Source organism: Branchiostoma belcheri, unplaced genomic scaffold (assembly GCF_001625305.1).
Source record: "Branchiostoma belcheri isolate BF01 breed outbred unplaced genomic scaffold, Haploidv18h27 scaffold91, whole genome shotgun sequence".
NCBI lineage: Eukaryota > Metazoa > Chordata > Leptocardii > Amphioxiformes > Branchiostomatidae > Branchiostoma > Branchiostoma belcheri.
Window position 1 is genome coordinate 430,187 of NW_017804587.1, and position 16,708 is coordinate 446,894.

The 16,708-nt window shown below is 42.1% G+C and overlaps 3 protein-coding genes across 6 annotated transcripts in view; 1 reads left to right on the plus strand and 2 right to left on the minus strand.

Moving 5' to 3' along the window:
* The window catches only part of LOC109488011 (tumor necrosis factor alpha-induced protein 3-like), a 4,461-nt gene extending 1,388 nt beyond the window's left edge, over positions 1 to 3,073 (minus strand). The window contains exons 1-3 of the mRNA XM_019792152.1: positions 2,728 to 3,073; positions 2,181 to 2,374; positions 1,166 to 1,975 (exon numbers count right to left, since the gene is read on the minus strand). Coding sequence (XP_019647711.1) covers positions 1,166 to 1,975; positions 2,181 to 2,374; positions 2,728 to 3,016 — 1,293 coding nt within the window. The 5' untranslated portion in view covers positions 3,017 to 3,073. The remainder of the gene's footprint in view (positions 1 to 1,165; positions 1,976 to 2,180; positions 2,375 to 2,727) is intronic.
* A 1,670-nt stretch (positions 3,074 to 4,743) lies between these two features.
* LOC109488064 (protein FAM76A-like) lies at positions 4,744 to 11,219 on the plus strand. Of its 4 annotated transcripts, none has more exons than XM_019792214.1 (9): positions 4,744 to 4,961; positions 6,403 to 6,467; positions 6,652 to 6,703; positions 7,123 to 7,278; positions 7,945 to 8,099; positions 8,675 to 8,881; positions 9,473 to 9,602; positions 10,046 to 10,147; positions 11,068 to 11,219. In XM_019792214.1, exons 1-9 carry the CDS (start codon positions 4,755 to 4,757, stop codon positions 11,152 to 11,154), a joined length of 1,161 nt encoding a protein of 386 aa, XP_019647773.1. In that variant the 5' UTR covers positions 4,744 to 4,754; the 3' UTR covers positions 11,155 to 11,219. The 4 variants fall into 4 exon arrangements, with proteins under 4 accessions (XP_019647773.1, XP_019647774.1, XP_019647775.1 ...); XM_019792215.1 differs by having other exon boundaries at positions 8,699 to 8,881; positions 11,068 to 11,168; XM_019792216.1 differs by having other exon boundaries at positions 8,675 to 8,794; positions 11,068 to 11,154.
* A 3,400-nt stretch (positions 11,220 to 14,619) lies between these two features.
* The window catches only part of LOC109488059 (reticulon-4-interacting protein 1 homolog, mitochondrial-like), a 16,038-nt gene continuing 13,949 nt past the window's right edge, over positions 14,620 to 16,708 (minus strand). Inside the window, exons 8-10 of the mRNA XM_019792208.1 lie at positions 16,081 to 16,270; positions 15,528 to 15,620; positions 14,620 to 15,142 (exon numbers count right to left, since the gene is read on the minus strand). Of these exons, the coding sequence (XP_019647767.1) occupies positions 14,984 to 15,142; positions 15,528 to 15,620; positions 16,081 to 16,270 (442 nt within the window). The 3' untranslated portion in view covers positions 14,620 to 14,983. The remainder of the gene's footprint in view (positions 15,143 to 15,527; positions 15,621 to 16,080; positions 16,271 to 16,708) is intronic.

The window sequence follows — 16,708 nt, forward strand, 5'->3', positions numbered from 1 at the left end:
TGAGAAAAAAACTTCTGAGAAAAAAAACTGAAGAAAACCAACTTCTGAAGATAAAAAACTTCTAGAAGAAAAAAAAACTTCTAGAAGAAAAAACCGAGAAAAAACTTCTGAAGAAAAAAAACTTCTGAAGAAAAAAAAACTTCTGAAGAAAAAACTTCTGAAGAAAAAAACTTACTGAAAAAAAATTCTGAAGAAAAAAACTTACTGAAGAAAAAAAAATTAATTCAGCACAAAGTTTTGATTAGTTTCCATCACATTGTTTTCCTAAAAATCAATAATGTGATTTTATCAATTTTAAACGCCCTAAAATTAGCTAAATCGGCGCTTTAGGGTGATTGCGTAATATGCGTGCACCATGACCTTTGACTTTTTACGGGTCATGCAGCTCTGTGCCGGCCGCCCTCCCACCCCTCGGCCATGCGTTTTATGGGAAAATTTCTACTTTTTTAGGGGTTTCGGGACCTAAAAACTAACACCAGAGGGAAAATAAACCACATACGTTATTTTCATGGTAAATATCGCTAAAATGGACCACGCATTTTTCTTCCGCGTTACCGATTTTTAAAAAGGCCTCGCCATGTGCTTCACGCCGATAGCGACTCGCCTTCCCCCGTCCGGGTTTGTGAGCAAATTTCTGCTTTTTCAGACGTTTTGGAACTTAAAAACCGACAGCAGGCGAAAAATAAACAATATACATTATTTTCATGGGAAATGCCGGTATACTGGCCCAGACATTTATCTGTTGCGTTAACCGAATTTTGCGGCCGCCACATGCTCATGGTGCGGTACGGTAGGGAATTTTCCACGGCTAGTTCGTAAACGCATCGGCTTTATAAACTTATTTTCGGGGTCGAGGGCTTTGTTTTACAAACCAATCAGACAATTAGCGTTGTTTACATGACTTAAAAACGCTAGCGGGGCGCCCGATGTTCCACCAATGACAGCTATTCTCTCGGTAGCGTCGTGCGAAATGGTCATTGTTTACTCGTTTATCGCCCATTCACAACTTTCAGAAACAATGCCGACGGGAAAATGGACGCCACTCGCGTCAAGATTTCGATGTTTTTTTGCCTATTTATCCGCGAAAATACGAAGAGAATACCCTTAATTTGAAAATTTTGGGAGTGGCGCTAGAAATTTTGGGAGTGGCGCACCGCCGTTGCACCATTGCCTGGGGAGACCCCTGTGAGGGATCAGCAGGATTGGAGGAAGATGCAGGGGAAGGATTAGGAGGGGGATTAGCAAGACCGATCTGTTGCAGCTTATCCGCCAACAGGCTTTGATCCTGATGCTGTCCCGACACAGACAGCCCCTCTGCCCCTTGGGAACACCGCGAGCCGGTTGCCTCAGCCTGTGGCGCCCCCGCTTCCCCGACACCCCCCGCACCCTGGCCACTCCAGTCATGCTGCAGCAGGTCAGTGATGAAGTTGAGCTCAGCAGGGACAGACGGGCCGTCGATCAAGGCAGCAGGGACACGGCCATCATCACCGAGAGGGACCTCGACAATGTGGAGATATTGCCGGAGTAATTCCATAACCCTGTTTTCCTCCCTGGGCTGTAGGTACTGCACCTGTAAGAGCTGCAGGTCCCGTCCCGTCAGTGGGATGGCTTGCTCTTGGGCGGGGGGCATGCTCTGGGATGAAGCAGGGCCGTTTGGAGCAGGCACAGCTTCCTCTGCCATCAGCGGCGTGAAGTGCTGATTGTGAAATGCGAGGACGACAGGATACCGCACGCAGAGCTGCGGCCGCCACAGCAGAGGGAGGTAGATCCCTCCAAAGTGGACGGGAGCGAGGGAATGGCCCTCCACGTTTCTGTGCACAAGATCGGCGATGATGATGATGGGGCGACGGAGGATGTTGGCCAGTGTGAAGACATGGAACTCCTCCAGAGACCTGTAGCAGTGTTGGCCACTCACTGGGTTGGCTGGCTCTGGTGTTGCCATGGAGACCATAAGTTGCCATTCTCGTGCCCACTCCTATTAAAGGACACGGTGTATGAAAGATTTGTTATCATCCAATGACATAATTTAGATACATGTATTAATTCTAAGCAATTATACCTATTCTGCAGAAGGATGAGTAAAGTCTACAAGGAAACTGTAACCAAACACTGCCTTGCAGAACTATGAAATATTGGTACATTTGTAGTAGGAAGCACTTTGCTCAAAAGGAAAACAATACCTCTGGTGTATACTGAAGACCACCCCCAGGATATGATGCATTCCTCATTCTTCTCTGACGTTCCCATCTTTCCCTCAGTACTCCATGGGGATCTGCCCAGATGGCGTTGTACAACTGTCGCCGTAGGACACACTCAGTATCCTGTACCCCCCACATGTACATCGCAACTGCATGAAGGAGGCAGTTGCCATCCCCTGAAACATATGTTCATAATCTGCTGCAAAATGACATTCAAATACATGTACTAACATTTGAATTTGAAGTTAAAGCAGCCCTTTGCGCCCAATTAACTTTTGATGCATCCTACATGTGGGCGCTGTTGCTATGCCTGGCATGGCAACGAAGTATGTGTACTGTTAAAATCTCAGTGTTATCACTTTCTCTATACATGTACATTATAATTTGCTTCATTAGGTATACCGAGATTTCTGTTTCCAACAATATCAGTCATTAGTATCTCAAAATCTATCTTCTTCCTCAGAAAAAGACCAAACCCAAACCATTACCAAATTCATTTTAAAAACATAAACTTTTATCTGGGTGTTACCTGTTGTCTGTACGGCTGTGAGCTTCACAGTTTGAAGACACCAGTTTAGCAGTCGAGCATCCTCAAGGGTTCTCTGGATCGGGCGGTCAGTGAGGAATTCTGCCATTGCAACTCTCATAGCGGGATTCACATTCATGATAGGTGGCAGCCGAAAAGTAAACTGACACATTCCACCCACATGATGTGGCTGGGCAGCTCTTTGATCTGTTTGCAGGTCTCTTCTCAGTCTAGTCTGGATCTGGTCATTCTTTCCCCAATTGAAGGAGGCAATTGATGTAGGGTGCACCATGTTGCCAAGTTAGAATTGCAATGCCTTTCTTTTCACAGATTAATTTTTTTGTTTTTTGTTTTTGTTTTTTTTTTAATCACAGATGATTGATTTGAGATACTGTCCTATTGGCAGTATTGCTTTGTTATTTTTCTTAATTCTTAAAAAAATAATGAACAAAATATGTTTTCTTTTCACACTGTCCCTATGTTACGCTATGCTATGGCTACATTCCTATACTATGTGATGTTAGTTGGAACTTTGGTTATATTCAGATTTGTGTGGTTGCAATGGCAGATAGTTCTAGTGAAATGACCACATCCCAGGACCTGTAAAATAAGGTTGACATGCATGTTAGTAACGTTAACGTTAACATGTTATCGTTATATCAAGGAGGTTCAATACATAACTTGTTATACATATTGAACCTCTTTGATTATACATGTATGTAAGTTGATGTAACGTTATATCACGTTATACTAATTGACGTTGCGTACATCTAGGAACGAACAGTTGTAGTTCGTGGAAGGAGGGGTAGAAAACGGTAAGGCGTTATGTCAGGTTTGGCTGGAACAAGGAGGTTAAAAAAAGTATTTGGCGGGAGCGTGGAGTTCACCGGCTGAACTGTGGCTGTGAAAGGGGCGGGTTGCTGGGGGGCCGGGGGTAACCTGGAGAACTGGCCATCGCGAGCTCCCCGTTACGTCTACGGTGCGGAGATCGTTGCCAACCCGCTTAACGCAGACCAGGGGTTTCAATTAGGCCGGTGTAGTACGGTCTTATTTGGTAAGAGGGCAACGCCGGTTGGAAAAATTATATTATTTTCCAGCCAAAAAAATTAACGCCGACAGATCGGCTGCTATAAAAAGGCCTGTGCAAAACGACTGGTAGCCTGTCTGCCATTCCATTTGCATACAGGGGTTCCCATACTCGCTCTCTAACCACTGATGCGGTATTTTTGACGTACTCAAGGTGCGATTTGCAAAAATTGGCAAAATAACTTCACTCACCAACTACCAACCTTCTAAGTCCGGACGCCATTTTGGGACTCCGAAAAGTACGTCATAGGGTCTCGTTCCGCAGTTTCTCTACAGGGTTCGGTGTTTTGGGGTGCCCAAAATATCGCTATTATATCGGTTGGATTTAGGTGAATTTCCTTTTAATGTCAGAAGAACAGTTTTGCCTACAATAGATGACAAAACGATCTCCGGAAAAAAGTGTTTTGTTTGGATATGCAGCCATAAAAGGTGTTTATCATATCACTATTTCCAACGGTACAGAAAACTGCATTATGAGACAATTCATTGGGCTGTTAAAAAACGTGGAGGGCAGGCTCTGGAGGGGGGGGGAGGTCTCAATCAGCTTCTGACCTAACTCCCCCCCTACCAGTCCAAATATTTGACGCCTCCCACCTCCGTCCAGGCCAGGCCACTCAACCCCCGATGACCATGCCAAATATTCGACTCAACCCCCCTCCCCCCGGCCCATCCCCCTGTTCTGTCCAACAGCTTTCACCCCCATTATCTGTTATCATTTGGAACAGCCCAATAATTCATCTGATCTGACAACTTTGGTCTTGTAGGAAAAGGGGGTTATCAAACCTCATTGATCTCGACGCTTTTGTGACAGATTTGCAAATCATGTCAATTTGCATCCAACTCGCAATGTATGAAGATGGAAGAAGAAGTCCATTGGTACCCTTGCATTCCAACAGATGCCAAATAAGGGGGCAACGACCCCCAAGAAATGTCAAAGTTGACGCATGCGCTCTGACCCACCCAAATCGCTGCTGCAAATACCCTGCGACTTCCTGCCGTATTTTTGCCCGTTTTTGTTAGGAAAAAGAGCCCTTATTTCGGGAAACACAGTCATGTCGGCGGGTTTAGGCAGCGCCCCGCTCTTCGCCTGCACCAAGTGCAACAGCAGGCATCCTTTCGAGGAGCTCTCGCAGGGACAACAGTTGTGTAAGGTGAGTGGTTTCTGATGCGGCATGAGAAAAATAAAACGTACGCCACGAAAAATTCTGGGTTTTTAAACGCAGAAAAGTTGGTTTTGCTCGTATCAAGAACATATTAGATACCTCTGAAGTGTTAGGATGAAACCAGGGGTTGTAGTTTATCGTTTAGTTTGTCCTAAAACCTCGCAGATTTTAGGTGTGAAGTCTTGTCAGTAGTGGGGAGGGGGGCAGATCTAGACGATCTCTCTGGTTTTCAGGTCACCGGCGTCATCACACTAATTTGCGGTCTGTCGTGTCGCTTCCACCCTGCAAAAGTGCACAAAGGTGTTGATTAAGTTGCACTAATCCAGCATATGGTGGTTGTTCTGTTTTGAATGCCGTGGAGCTGACTGAAAATTATGTGCAAATTTCGTGGCCTTGATTTTGGCTGATGCTGAAGTTTGGTCATCTGTCTGTTTTGGGGGTCAAGGCGGCAGATTCAAACTAGCAGCCCAGAACGCATGCTTTTCTTTTTTCAAGTTGTTTCAAAGAAAGAAAACTATCTATTTGGTGATGCTACTAACCTAGGAAGCAACTGCAAGAATAGCCGTGGCGACTCTTGACTCGGGCTTACATTGCATTACCCTCAGCAAGAGTCGTGGAAAGATCCATTGGCAGAACTGCACATTTCCCGTTGGCTGCTCGATGCTCCGTTTTTGACCCGGTTTTTTGCTGTCCCGAGCTTCCCTACAATATAACTCCACAATTGGCCGGGTTGCCGATGTTCAGATCGGCCTAAATATTCCACAGCGCGACGGGAAAGTACTAAAATAGCTAGTCGGTACATCCGCGCCGCCATTTTGGATATAGTCGGGAATGTCCGCTACCGCCGTCGGGAACGCTCGGTAGCGCCACGATTACCGAAGCGGGACCGAAAACTCTCCGATCATAACCGGAAAGCCTACCGAGCGTTCCCGACTATATCCAAGATGGAGGCGCGGATGTACCGACTAGCTATTTTAGTACTTTCCCGTCGCGCTGTGGAATATTTAGGCCGATCTGAACATCGGCAACCCGGCCAATTGTGGAGTTATATTGTAGGGAAGCTCGGGACAGCAAAAAACCGGGTCAAAAACGGAGCATCGAGCAGCCAACGGGAAATGTGCAGTTCTGCCAATGGATCTTTCCACGACTCTTGCTGAGGGTAATGCAATGTAAGCCCGAGTCAAGAGTCGCCACGGCTACTGCAAGAACAGCTACAAGACAACACATTGAAAATATACAATTTCCAAATAATTTTATATTTGTCCAGATTTGCATTTTTTTCTGTCAAGTCATTTAGCTTTGAATTTTAGTACACTGAGGTAACGTTACATAATCTGTGTAACATGCAAAGCTTAACTGCAGTTTGTATACAATACTTTTGTAAACTTGATCTTTGATTTAATTTTGACAACTTTTCTTTTGTGTCCAGGATTGTCGTCAAGCACACCCTGTCGTGAAATGCTTGTACTGCAGGGCTGAGTTTCAGCAGGAAAAGTAAGTTATAGGCAGTTACTTAATGTTACTATCATTCATAATTTCCAGAAGATGAGCAAATATGTTCTTAACAGAAAGGTGTCTTTTTAATGATAATGACATTGCTTATGGCACAGCTATACAGATACACTAACACTAGTAACAGGTACGGATATTTAAACATTTCCTTTTTCCCGTACCACAGTAAGAGCACCATCTGCAAGAAATGTGCACAGAGTGTCAAGGCTTACGGAACAGTGAGTATTTCCGTGTCATAGTCACTTGTACAGATGATATAATGTACATACCCGGTAAGTAACATCTCCTGAAAGCCTCAAGTGCCAGTGATGCCAAAATCTTGGGGGATGGTATCCCAAAAACAAGGACATTTTATTTGTCAATACCGCCAGTCAATCTCTTGTTCCTTCAAGGCACCACAAGGGCCAGCGGTATCAAACTCTGAGAAATGCCATCTCTAAATGAGTAACATCTTTATCAGTACTAATATTTCAATTTTTATGAAATACTGATAAAGATAGCCAACTGTCTTTGAGTTTTCTGATACCTGGGCAATTTCAAGTGCCAAAGGTATCAAATTCTGAGGAGTCACATCCCTGAAAAGACAAATAAAATTGTGAATGATATGTTAATCATTATTTCTTCCTCGTTCCTCCAGCCGACCATCTGTGAGTTCTGTAACCTGATTGCGGCATTTATCGGGTCCAAGTGCCAGAGGTGCACCAACCTGGAGCGGAAGTACGGCCCGCCCTCCACCTGCGACCAGTGCAAACTCAGGTGTGCCTTCGACAGGAAGGACGACAGCAAGAGAAAGGTCAGTCCGTGCAGTCCAAAGCTAGCCTGAGTATAACAAAAAGAAGGCATTGTATAAAATTCTATCCTTCCTTACCCCTATAATGCAGCTTAGGGCTAGCCTGGGTACCAGCCTGGTTAGTTTACGTCCGCTCCCACAGTTGCTCCCACCAAGATAGTGACTGTAGGAGCAGACGTAAACTAGCCAGAATGGTACCCAGGCTAGCCCCATGCTTCCTTCCCCCTATTACAGTAGTATAGGGGGAAGGAAGGATAGTCTTTTATACATTGCCTTCTTTTTGTTTTACTCTTGTCACAGCTCTGTAATGCTAGTCTCCTCCTGACCTTACCAAGACAAAAAGGGTCAACTAATTTTTCAAGTTTTCAATCTGCTTGCTTAATTTATGCCTTCATAACGTGAGGAAGTTCAAAGTAGGATGTGGGGATTTTTCTTCTCACACAACTCATACTGTATCTTGCCTGCTAACAGCACTGATTGTGTAAGATATACAGCACTGGTTGTGTAAGAAGAAAAATCTGTGTCCTATGCTCTACCAAGTTACCAAGCTAATGAAATTATTCTCAGAAGTTCATAGTACATTATCGTATAGCTGTGTGACACCCTTTATTATACAGCAGTAGGACAGAAGTACTATAAATTGTACGTATGATGTGTGCTGCTGTTCAGGTGGACGGGAAGCTGCTGTGCTGGCTGTGCACGCTGGCCTACAAACGGGCCCTGCAGAAGGCCAAGAAGAGGAAACATGCAGACCACAGCCACGTGTCCTCCCACTCCAGCTCCCACCACAACTCTCACCACAAGGACAAGTCCAAGCACCACAGGTACAAGCAAGAAATGGTTTCATCCATTCTCACTATGGAAACCAAGTGGCTGAGGGTGGCAAAAGTTTGATATTTACTGGTTAGAGATACAGGAATTAAACATAATTTAGAAAAAGTACTGCTTTATATGCGTATATGGAGTAAAATACATGTATGTACTAGCTAGCTTGGTCCTGGCTGATAAATGATGATGACCACAACTCACACCACAAGGTACACCACAGGCTCTGCCAAGGTAGCATTCGGGCACTGGGATATTTCTGTTTTTCTGTTGAAAAAGTAGTGAGAAGGTTACGGAAATGTAAGAAGAAAATAGAGCTGTGACATTGTTAGGTATCCAGTGTGTATCAGAAGCTATAACTGTCAGAAGTCAATTGAAAACCTGTTCCCATAGCATGTGGTTGTTTGTAACAGCTACCCTAGCACTAGCAGGGAGAAGATTACATTCAGGCTTTGAGAGCTGTAGAGCTGCAACATTGTTTGGCTGGCAGTTTTTTCCACAGAACTAAGCGACAGAGCTACTGTCCTGGTACAGGTCTTCTGTAGTCATCTCTTCCTCTCTTCACTGACTTCAGTGGACTCCCGACTGTTTTCTCCAGGTCTTCCACTGGCCACCACCACCATCATCATCACCACCACCACAGCAGCAACAAGAAGGCCAAGGTGGAAAAATCCACTGCCAATGGCAGTGCAAGGTACAGGCAAGCTTTGCCTACCTCTAGTTCAAGTTTGGTCCCTCTAAAGAAACCAAAGTTGGACCAGAGAGCTAATGGCTTCGCAAGGTATGGGCTAGCAAAACATTTCCCTTCTTTGAAGACTAAAAAAATGGACTCCACACTGATCACAGTAAATTTGCAAAGGTACTGGCAATTTGAGAAGTCAATATATATTAAGTTCTGCAGAATTCAGACTCATTGCTGTCAGTTGTAAGCCAGAACATACTACCTGTGTAAAAATGTCTTCTTTCAGCCAGTGTACACTTATGGAGATGTATGACTAAGGGTTATTCAGTAGCAAAAGAAATTGCCAGTGTCTTTTCAAACTTAGAGTTGTCAGTGTCACTATGTAAGATAACAATAAAGCTAGAATGTCTCCAATCACATGCACTTAAATGATACACACTCAGAACTTTCACTGCTTTTCATATTTTATGTTTACTTGCACTCACACTTTTTTGCTGGACGCCCTTTTAACCTTGTTTCTCTAAAGAGCTGTTTACTTAAGTTTTTGCTTCCATGTGTACATTTTTCTTTTGACTTCTCCCTGCTGCCTATCTCCATAACCAATACAAATTTGGTGCCCAACAGCTACCATCATCATATCTACCATAGCAGGCTGAGGGTTAATGTTTTGTGACTGTTTTCTCCCCTCAGCTCCTCCGAGTTGGCGGACATCACGAGTACGGATCAGATGATCGCCATGACACAGCTTCGGGAGGAGGTCGCCAGTCTGAAGAAACAGATCGAACAGAAGGACAAACTTCTCCTGGAGAAGGAGAAAAAGGTACCGTCTTGTCACCTCTGTGTGCGGAGGTTTGGTTTCCCACGTGTTTGTCTGTTTGCTTGTGTCTCCGTAGTTATTTGAATGCTGTGGAATAACAGGAAGTGAGGGAAGGGAGAATTGTGTAACTGCCGATTAACCACAAGAAGGTCAATCAAGTTCAGACAGTTGTGGTAACACTAATAGGGAAGACAGATACTACATACAGTATTTACAAGTTCATTGTTCTGGAGAAGTTCCCCTTGCTTTTTTCAATAAGCACACTTAACAGTGGACCACAGCTTAACGCCCTGTCCTTTGGACTGCAACCCTTTCCATTAGCATGAGTGCCGGTTCAGTGATGACATCCGAGATTCAAACTCCAAACCTCTTGGTCCAGAGGCAGAGTTGTTAACCACTGGACCATGCAGGCTACTCTAACTGTGAGATATTTGTGTGTTGAACAGATCACAGAGCTGAAGGCAGGTCAGTGGGAGACGGAGAAGGAGATGAGGAACAAGATCCAGAACATGCAGAAAAGCCACCAGGAGGCCGTGGAGTCTCTTCAGGTGTCACTTCGTAACATTCTACTTTGTCTTGGGGAAATCTTACAAGACATTTTCTGCATGCTTCATTTTTCTGGGACTTAGGGTCCGAGACGCCACCTATTTGTCTGTGTTTAAGATAGAGAATGTAGCAGTAAAGATGGGGCGGGACATTGTCCTTCATTTGCAGGAAGCAAATTGTGACTTTCTACTGTGGCTTTCTATTGTGTTTCATGTTTCTCATACAGGTTCACAGCTGTTTCCATTGCAGAGTTACTTCTTACAATATTTACAGAGCTGTAAAGGTGAAGGGGTTCTTGATTAAACTTAAACTAAAAGCAAAAATTTTGGCCGTAAAAGTTCCTTTAAGCCTGGGTGAGGGGAACATTTTTACCAGAAACTCTGCAGTGGAAGCTGTTGTGAAACTTCTCGTCCTTTCTTCTCTCTCTCCTTCCCTCTGTCTCTCACTCCAGACTCAGCACCAGGACAGTCTGAAGGCCCTGCAGGTCTGTTTCTTTAAGATATGTCTGAGATGTGAACTTTTGCTCAATCAGCTAACTTCTCTCCACTTGTCTTTTGTTCTTCCTAGTAAGAATGCAGTGTGTGGTGAATGTTGAATGTGTTAAGAACCTGAATTGGTTATTTCAAATACATCTTCTACTCATTTTCAAGAAATATGTTTTGCACTTTCAAAGTGTGTGAAGTATCATGCAAATTTACATCAGATGTGTATACATTATATAATCAAAACAACAGCAAACTTTGTTTTTACACTAGAAGCAGTAACAACATTAAACAACAGCTATAAATAAAAGATTTAAGACATGAATGTATTATATCCTGGAATTATAAAATACAATGTGACCAGTGTTTATACATTTCCTATTTTTCCTAGTTTATGTTAACTAGTATTTTGTCTACAAAATTGTGATTTTCTTCTTCAGACCAAGAATCGAGACCTGCAGAAACAGATCTCCCAGCTGAGCAGTAAGAAGCCAAAGGCCCCCACAGCCGCCTCCGCTGCCACCTAACAACACCCCGCTACTCCTGTCTGTCATAACCCTGTCTGTTACATCCAACACAGAGAAGTTCTCTCACCTAGAGCTTTCGACCAGTCACTCTGGTCTTCCTCAGTACACTTTTCTGAAGTGTGACATGGGTCAAAGGTACCCCGTCGCGGTTGAGTGAAGGGTGATGAGCCCTGATGGAACCCATGACAAACCTCACTGGGTCAGTCTACTGAGGAAGACCAGAGTGACTGGTCGAAAGCTCTCGGTGAGGGAACTTCTTTGTGTTGGATCAAAATTTTTAATTCATTTGCTAACATGTAACTACCAACACAGATGAACTTTCATGATAATCTGTCAGTATGTTTGTCCACTAACATGCCACAGAATAACATCACACCAATTCATGTCCATTGTCCTCTGTCATTTTAAAGTAGAAATTCAGCTGGAGTATAAGATGAAAAAGAGACTGTGGGGAAAAAGTTGGATCGGTCTATATTTACTACCTGAAACTGAGGGCATGTATTCAGCCCACAGGCCTCATTTTTCTACTGATTTTCCAGTTTTTCTTTTTTTCAAGCTTTTCCGAGAACCAAGAAATGACATTGGTGTGGCCTAAAGTCTTCAGTTGGTTTCTCTTCCTACAACTGGCAAAGTCACCGTTTTAGAATCTTTTCACAAGAATTCTTTGTGGGCCTCGTGGCAATGAGGAAAATGAGGTCAAGGCTAAATTTTCCAGTATGGACCCAACTCACTTCCTCAGAAATACATGGGTGTCAACTTTGTAGAAATCAACATATATTTTATAGATTTGTGCAGATCTCTTTGCATCCTAAGCACGGTCAATTTCTTGGCTGTTTCTGTTGCTTATCTAGATAAAATTTGGCCATTTTGATTTTAACTGTTAATAGTTGAGCAGCCAACATTTTTTCCTGTTGTAAGATTTAAGGGCCATTTTTAAAACTTTTTGACACCTCCATGGATTACAAAGGAGTTTTGAATGTCAACATAATTTCTCATGAATTCTAAGAAAGCACAAATTTCAAAGTCTGACATGGCCAGATATACAAGAATAGCCCTGTGAGCACCATGTTCTTGTACTCTTCAGGTAGAAACAGAGTTTTTAAACGTTAATGTCTAAAGCCATGGTGTCCTTTCCAGCCACTGACTCAGGCATGTTGAGAATTGCCTCAGTCTGTGTTTTCATGTTTAGACACTGTGAACCAAGTCCACAATTTCCACATTGCCAGTACAATGGAACTGTAAATTCTGCTTCAACACTTTTTACATTTTTCCAATCTACAATGTACATGCTTACCTTTGTGGGGGCATCACCACACACTATGGCAAACTTAACCATCTTCCTGCTATGTTCTTAGTGGCGTGTTGGTTCAGTTGTGCACAGCAGGATGAAGGTTAACTGTTAAGAGCTTTTCAACTTCAGCTTTTCAGTTGGCCAAAGATTCTTGTAGTTAGCAACAATGTCTTGGAGATGTGTACTTTTTTAAAAGTGAATTCTACTCTGTAGTCTGTTAAGATTCTGACAAAGCTGAAAATTGTCTGCTAGCTCTGTGAGATTTCAATAGTTACACCTTGCCGATTTTTGATAGGCTGGATGCCAGCCTTTTTAGTTTTTGTACACCCTCGAAGGAAAGCAAAACAGAGAGTGTTCTAAAGCCAAAAAGGCTGCATGTGTACCACATGTATTCTCATTCGAATTCTACTTTTATGTGACTTTGCACTCCTGTGAACCATGAATTTGTGCACACCCCTCTCTCTAAATGTAGTCTTCCAAAGGCAGCTTGTGACAATGACTTGCGGTGGTACCATTGATAGTGAAAAGGGGGAAGTTGCCGTGTTTCAGGGGATTCACTTCCTACAGTTTTTTGGAAAGGAAGCATTTCTGTCAAAAACATGACTTTTAGAAGGTGCTCAATATTTGTATATAAAAAAAACTTGGGTCTCAGATTTTATTGGATGAAATATTGTCAATGAACTAAATTGAAATAAATAAAGAACAAATCTACCTGCTAATAATGACTGAATGGTTCTAAACAAATTCATCATCGTTTACTTGTAAACAACCTCCTGGTTGTAAACAAAGAACATTTTTTTCAATCATGTAAAAACTATAGATATAACTTTGCCAGAAATGTTTTCAATAGAATTGTGAACCCATCTGTATCGGTATGTATTTTCATACACCATGTCTTAGTCTGGGTGTTTTCTTCCTTGAATAATGTAACAAATTTTGAAAGTATGTCTGAAGTATGACGGGTTTTATAACTCCATACGTTTTGTCACTGATTTCCCATCTGAGTGAGAGACCTGTCCAGATATAACTGTGTAACACACTTAGGGAGTTTTTAAATAGCCGTAGACAACAATACGATAGAAATATTTACTAAATCAGCTATTTGTAGACATTATCAGGGATGTCTGAACACTTTTTGATCAGTGTATCTCAACAGTTTGGTCTGAATTTTTTTACATAATGCTGGGTTGTTATGTACACAATAGTTTATATTTCAATGTATTGTGAGAAGCTAGGGTGAATTCTACTTAAAAGTTTAGTTTTAGACAGTGAAAGAGGTGTTGAATTCTATTTTTCGTCGTGATAAATCTTGAAAATGTAACTTGTACATCACCTATTGTCATGTAGTTTAGGATGTTATTTATTCAAATGTGTATAGTCTACTTTTCCAAAACAAGGCTTGTTCCATGTATTTGTCATTTGAATTGATCCGTTGTGAGGCCAGACCAAAATGGCTACCATCCTCTTCCTGCTAGATTTGATTCACCAAACTCTTAGTTCTATGTTGTACCTAGCCTTACTTTAACTGTGTAAAGCTTGTAATTTGATAGCCTTTTGACCTTCAGATCAAAGGTCAGATTGATAAAATGGAGGACTCAGTTCCTCAGTTGTTGTGGTATGAAATGAAAGGCAATGTGGTGATGATGTTTTCACATGACTCGTGTGTCATAGCTTTCTAGCTACTCTCCACTGGACCACTCTGGGCTGAAAACAGTAACAATTGACCAAAATAAGTAAAATATTTTGCCAGAGGAGTTGGCAGGCCATGTGGGTACAGAACTACATGCAAAATATTAGATCCTGCTTCTTTGGGTCAATTTTTTTCAAGTGTTTCAGCTCAAAGAGAGGCCTGGTGGAGACTAGTTTCTAGCTGTGTTGTCTAACGTTGACCACAATCATGCACAGCCAATGTAGATAATGTACAGATCTAGGATGTAAAATGTGTTTTCCAACGTGGCTGTAGAAAGTTGCTGCATATTTTTAATGATCATCTTGATTTTGGTTTGTGTGCTTACTATGACTTTTTTTGCATTTTTTTTCTAAATGTAGTTTGCCATATTGTATGTGACTAAAGCTATCATTGTTAATAGCCATTGTACCGCCCAATAACTTGTAATTTGATACTCGTAGAATAAATTTTTGCACTATCGATGAAGCCTTGAGTCTCATCTTTCTAAAGTAGCTTTTTTATACAACAATATAACATGTCATGTACCATAAAAATGGTCATAAAATCACGCAGAAACGATTCCTCCTTTGCAGACTTCTGGAGGCAGTGGCGTTTACTTTTTAGGTATGAATTATTTTACAGATTTGCAAGTGATAGTAAAGCCATCTACAATAAGCTGTTTTATACTTTTGCACGTAATACATACAGCAACTAGTATCTCAAAAATGACGTTGCTGTTGTCTATTTCTGCCATCTTCTATGTCAGAGAAAGTACCATAATTCTGTAAGGCGTGAATTTGATATGAAAGCATACGGGGCACAAGTGTCCCACTCCTTTACAAGTTTACACTAATTTGTACTATGTTAGATTAAACATGTATGATGCCAAATGAGGAGCTGTCGTCCAGCTGTGTCCTCTTCTCGGCTACAGAAATGACCGTCTTCCCTCGGGCATGACCTTGCTCGACCTTGTCATAGGCAGCTGGCAGTTGATCGAAGGTGAAAACTCTGTCAATGACCGGCCGGATCTGTGAGGAATAAAGAGAAAATGTACCTCACTCCATTGTGGGAAATGAAGCATATCGACAGAATGCAGTACGCCTGCGCGAAACCCAGATTGAATGTTTCGCAACGTTGCATACAAATTTTGCCTATTGCTGACGGCATCTTCTCTGGCACAACATTTGAAAACTGAAGACAGAAACATTGCTGTATACTATTTGCTTTACATACATAACAGTACACAAATAGTTGCAACAGTTCACCTAGTAAAAACCTATGTGCAGATTTACCTCTTAAGCACATCTTGACATGGAACAAGACATTATAATAAATAAAATCAAAACAGACAACAACCTACCCCAAGACGACTCTTGCCAAGTCATCTTGGAGTAGCTAGTGAGATATTCTCACCTTTCCTTGGTCCACTAAAGCTGCTATCTTGTCCAGTGCCATCCCATCTGGGGTGAAAAATCCCCACCGGTAGTGTATACCAGAGGCCAAACCCTACAGGACACAGAATTGCTTTCAACATCGAAAACACATGATATTTGAAAAGTATGCCTTCAACATTTTATATGTAACTTTTAGTTTAAGATACCATGATCTTTGTATCATGTCAATCCTACTTCCTGATACAAAACAACTAGCCATTTGCCTAACTGTACAAACTGCTACATGTACATACCAGTAACAAGCTTTTGGTGTACCACTGGTATTTTACCTAACTAATACAGTATATAATGAACATTTGTAAAGATGGGAACACTACTCACTCTGCCATTGCACTGATAATACCCAGTAAAAGTTGTTAATGTACAGTTGTATATATTTCACCGGTTTAAGATCAGTACTAACAATGTAGTCACCACCCCTAGATTGTCTACTCTCTGACTATACATAAGATCCATTTGTAAAATGATTGTTCTTCTATATTTGATATTGACACTGTCTCCTACAGTCTTACCTTGACTGCATTGCCAGCCAGTGACATGCCTGATTTGAGTAGGCCATCTGTGAAGCCGAGGGAGTCTGCATTTTTCAGCAGCGGGGTTCTGAGGGTGACGTACTTGGCCCCGGCCCAGGGCTTGAGGTAGTCGGTACTGAAGAGATACTTCTCTGCCTCTCCTCCTACTCCATCTAGGATCAGATCAAACCTGGAAGAAGGATGGATGGGACCAGGAAAAAAGTTTGAAAAAGTCTGACTCATTTTAATTTTTTTCAAGCAAGATTTGGATAAAAATGTTTGTTAAGATTTTGAATCATTCTAGGGTTTTTTCAGCAAGGTTTAGATGAAAAGGTTAATTTATATATAGTTTGTTATTCCCTGGAGCTAGAAAACTCCCTACTACACAATTTACGTCTGTACCTTTGATGACATTATCGTAGTAACAAGGTTTTCATCTGCACAATCTTCAACTTTGATGTGCCAAAATAAGTTGATTTGTTGCTGTGGTGAAGCAATTAAGCCTGAGGACCCGTTTTATTTATCTTTTCATGGTCTTTTGATGCGATCAGCGGAGGTGGTGGTTCTTTCCCAGGTAGGATTTTATCAGAAACACAGTTCTCCTGCTACAGCAGGGAACGGTGATCAG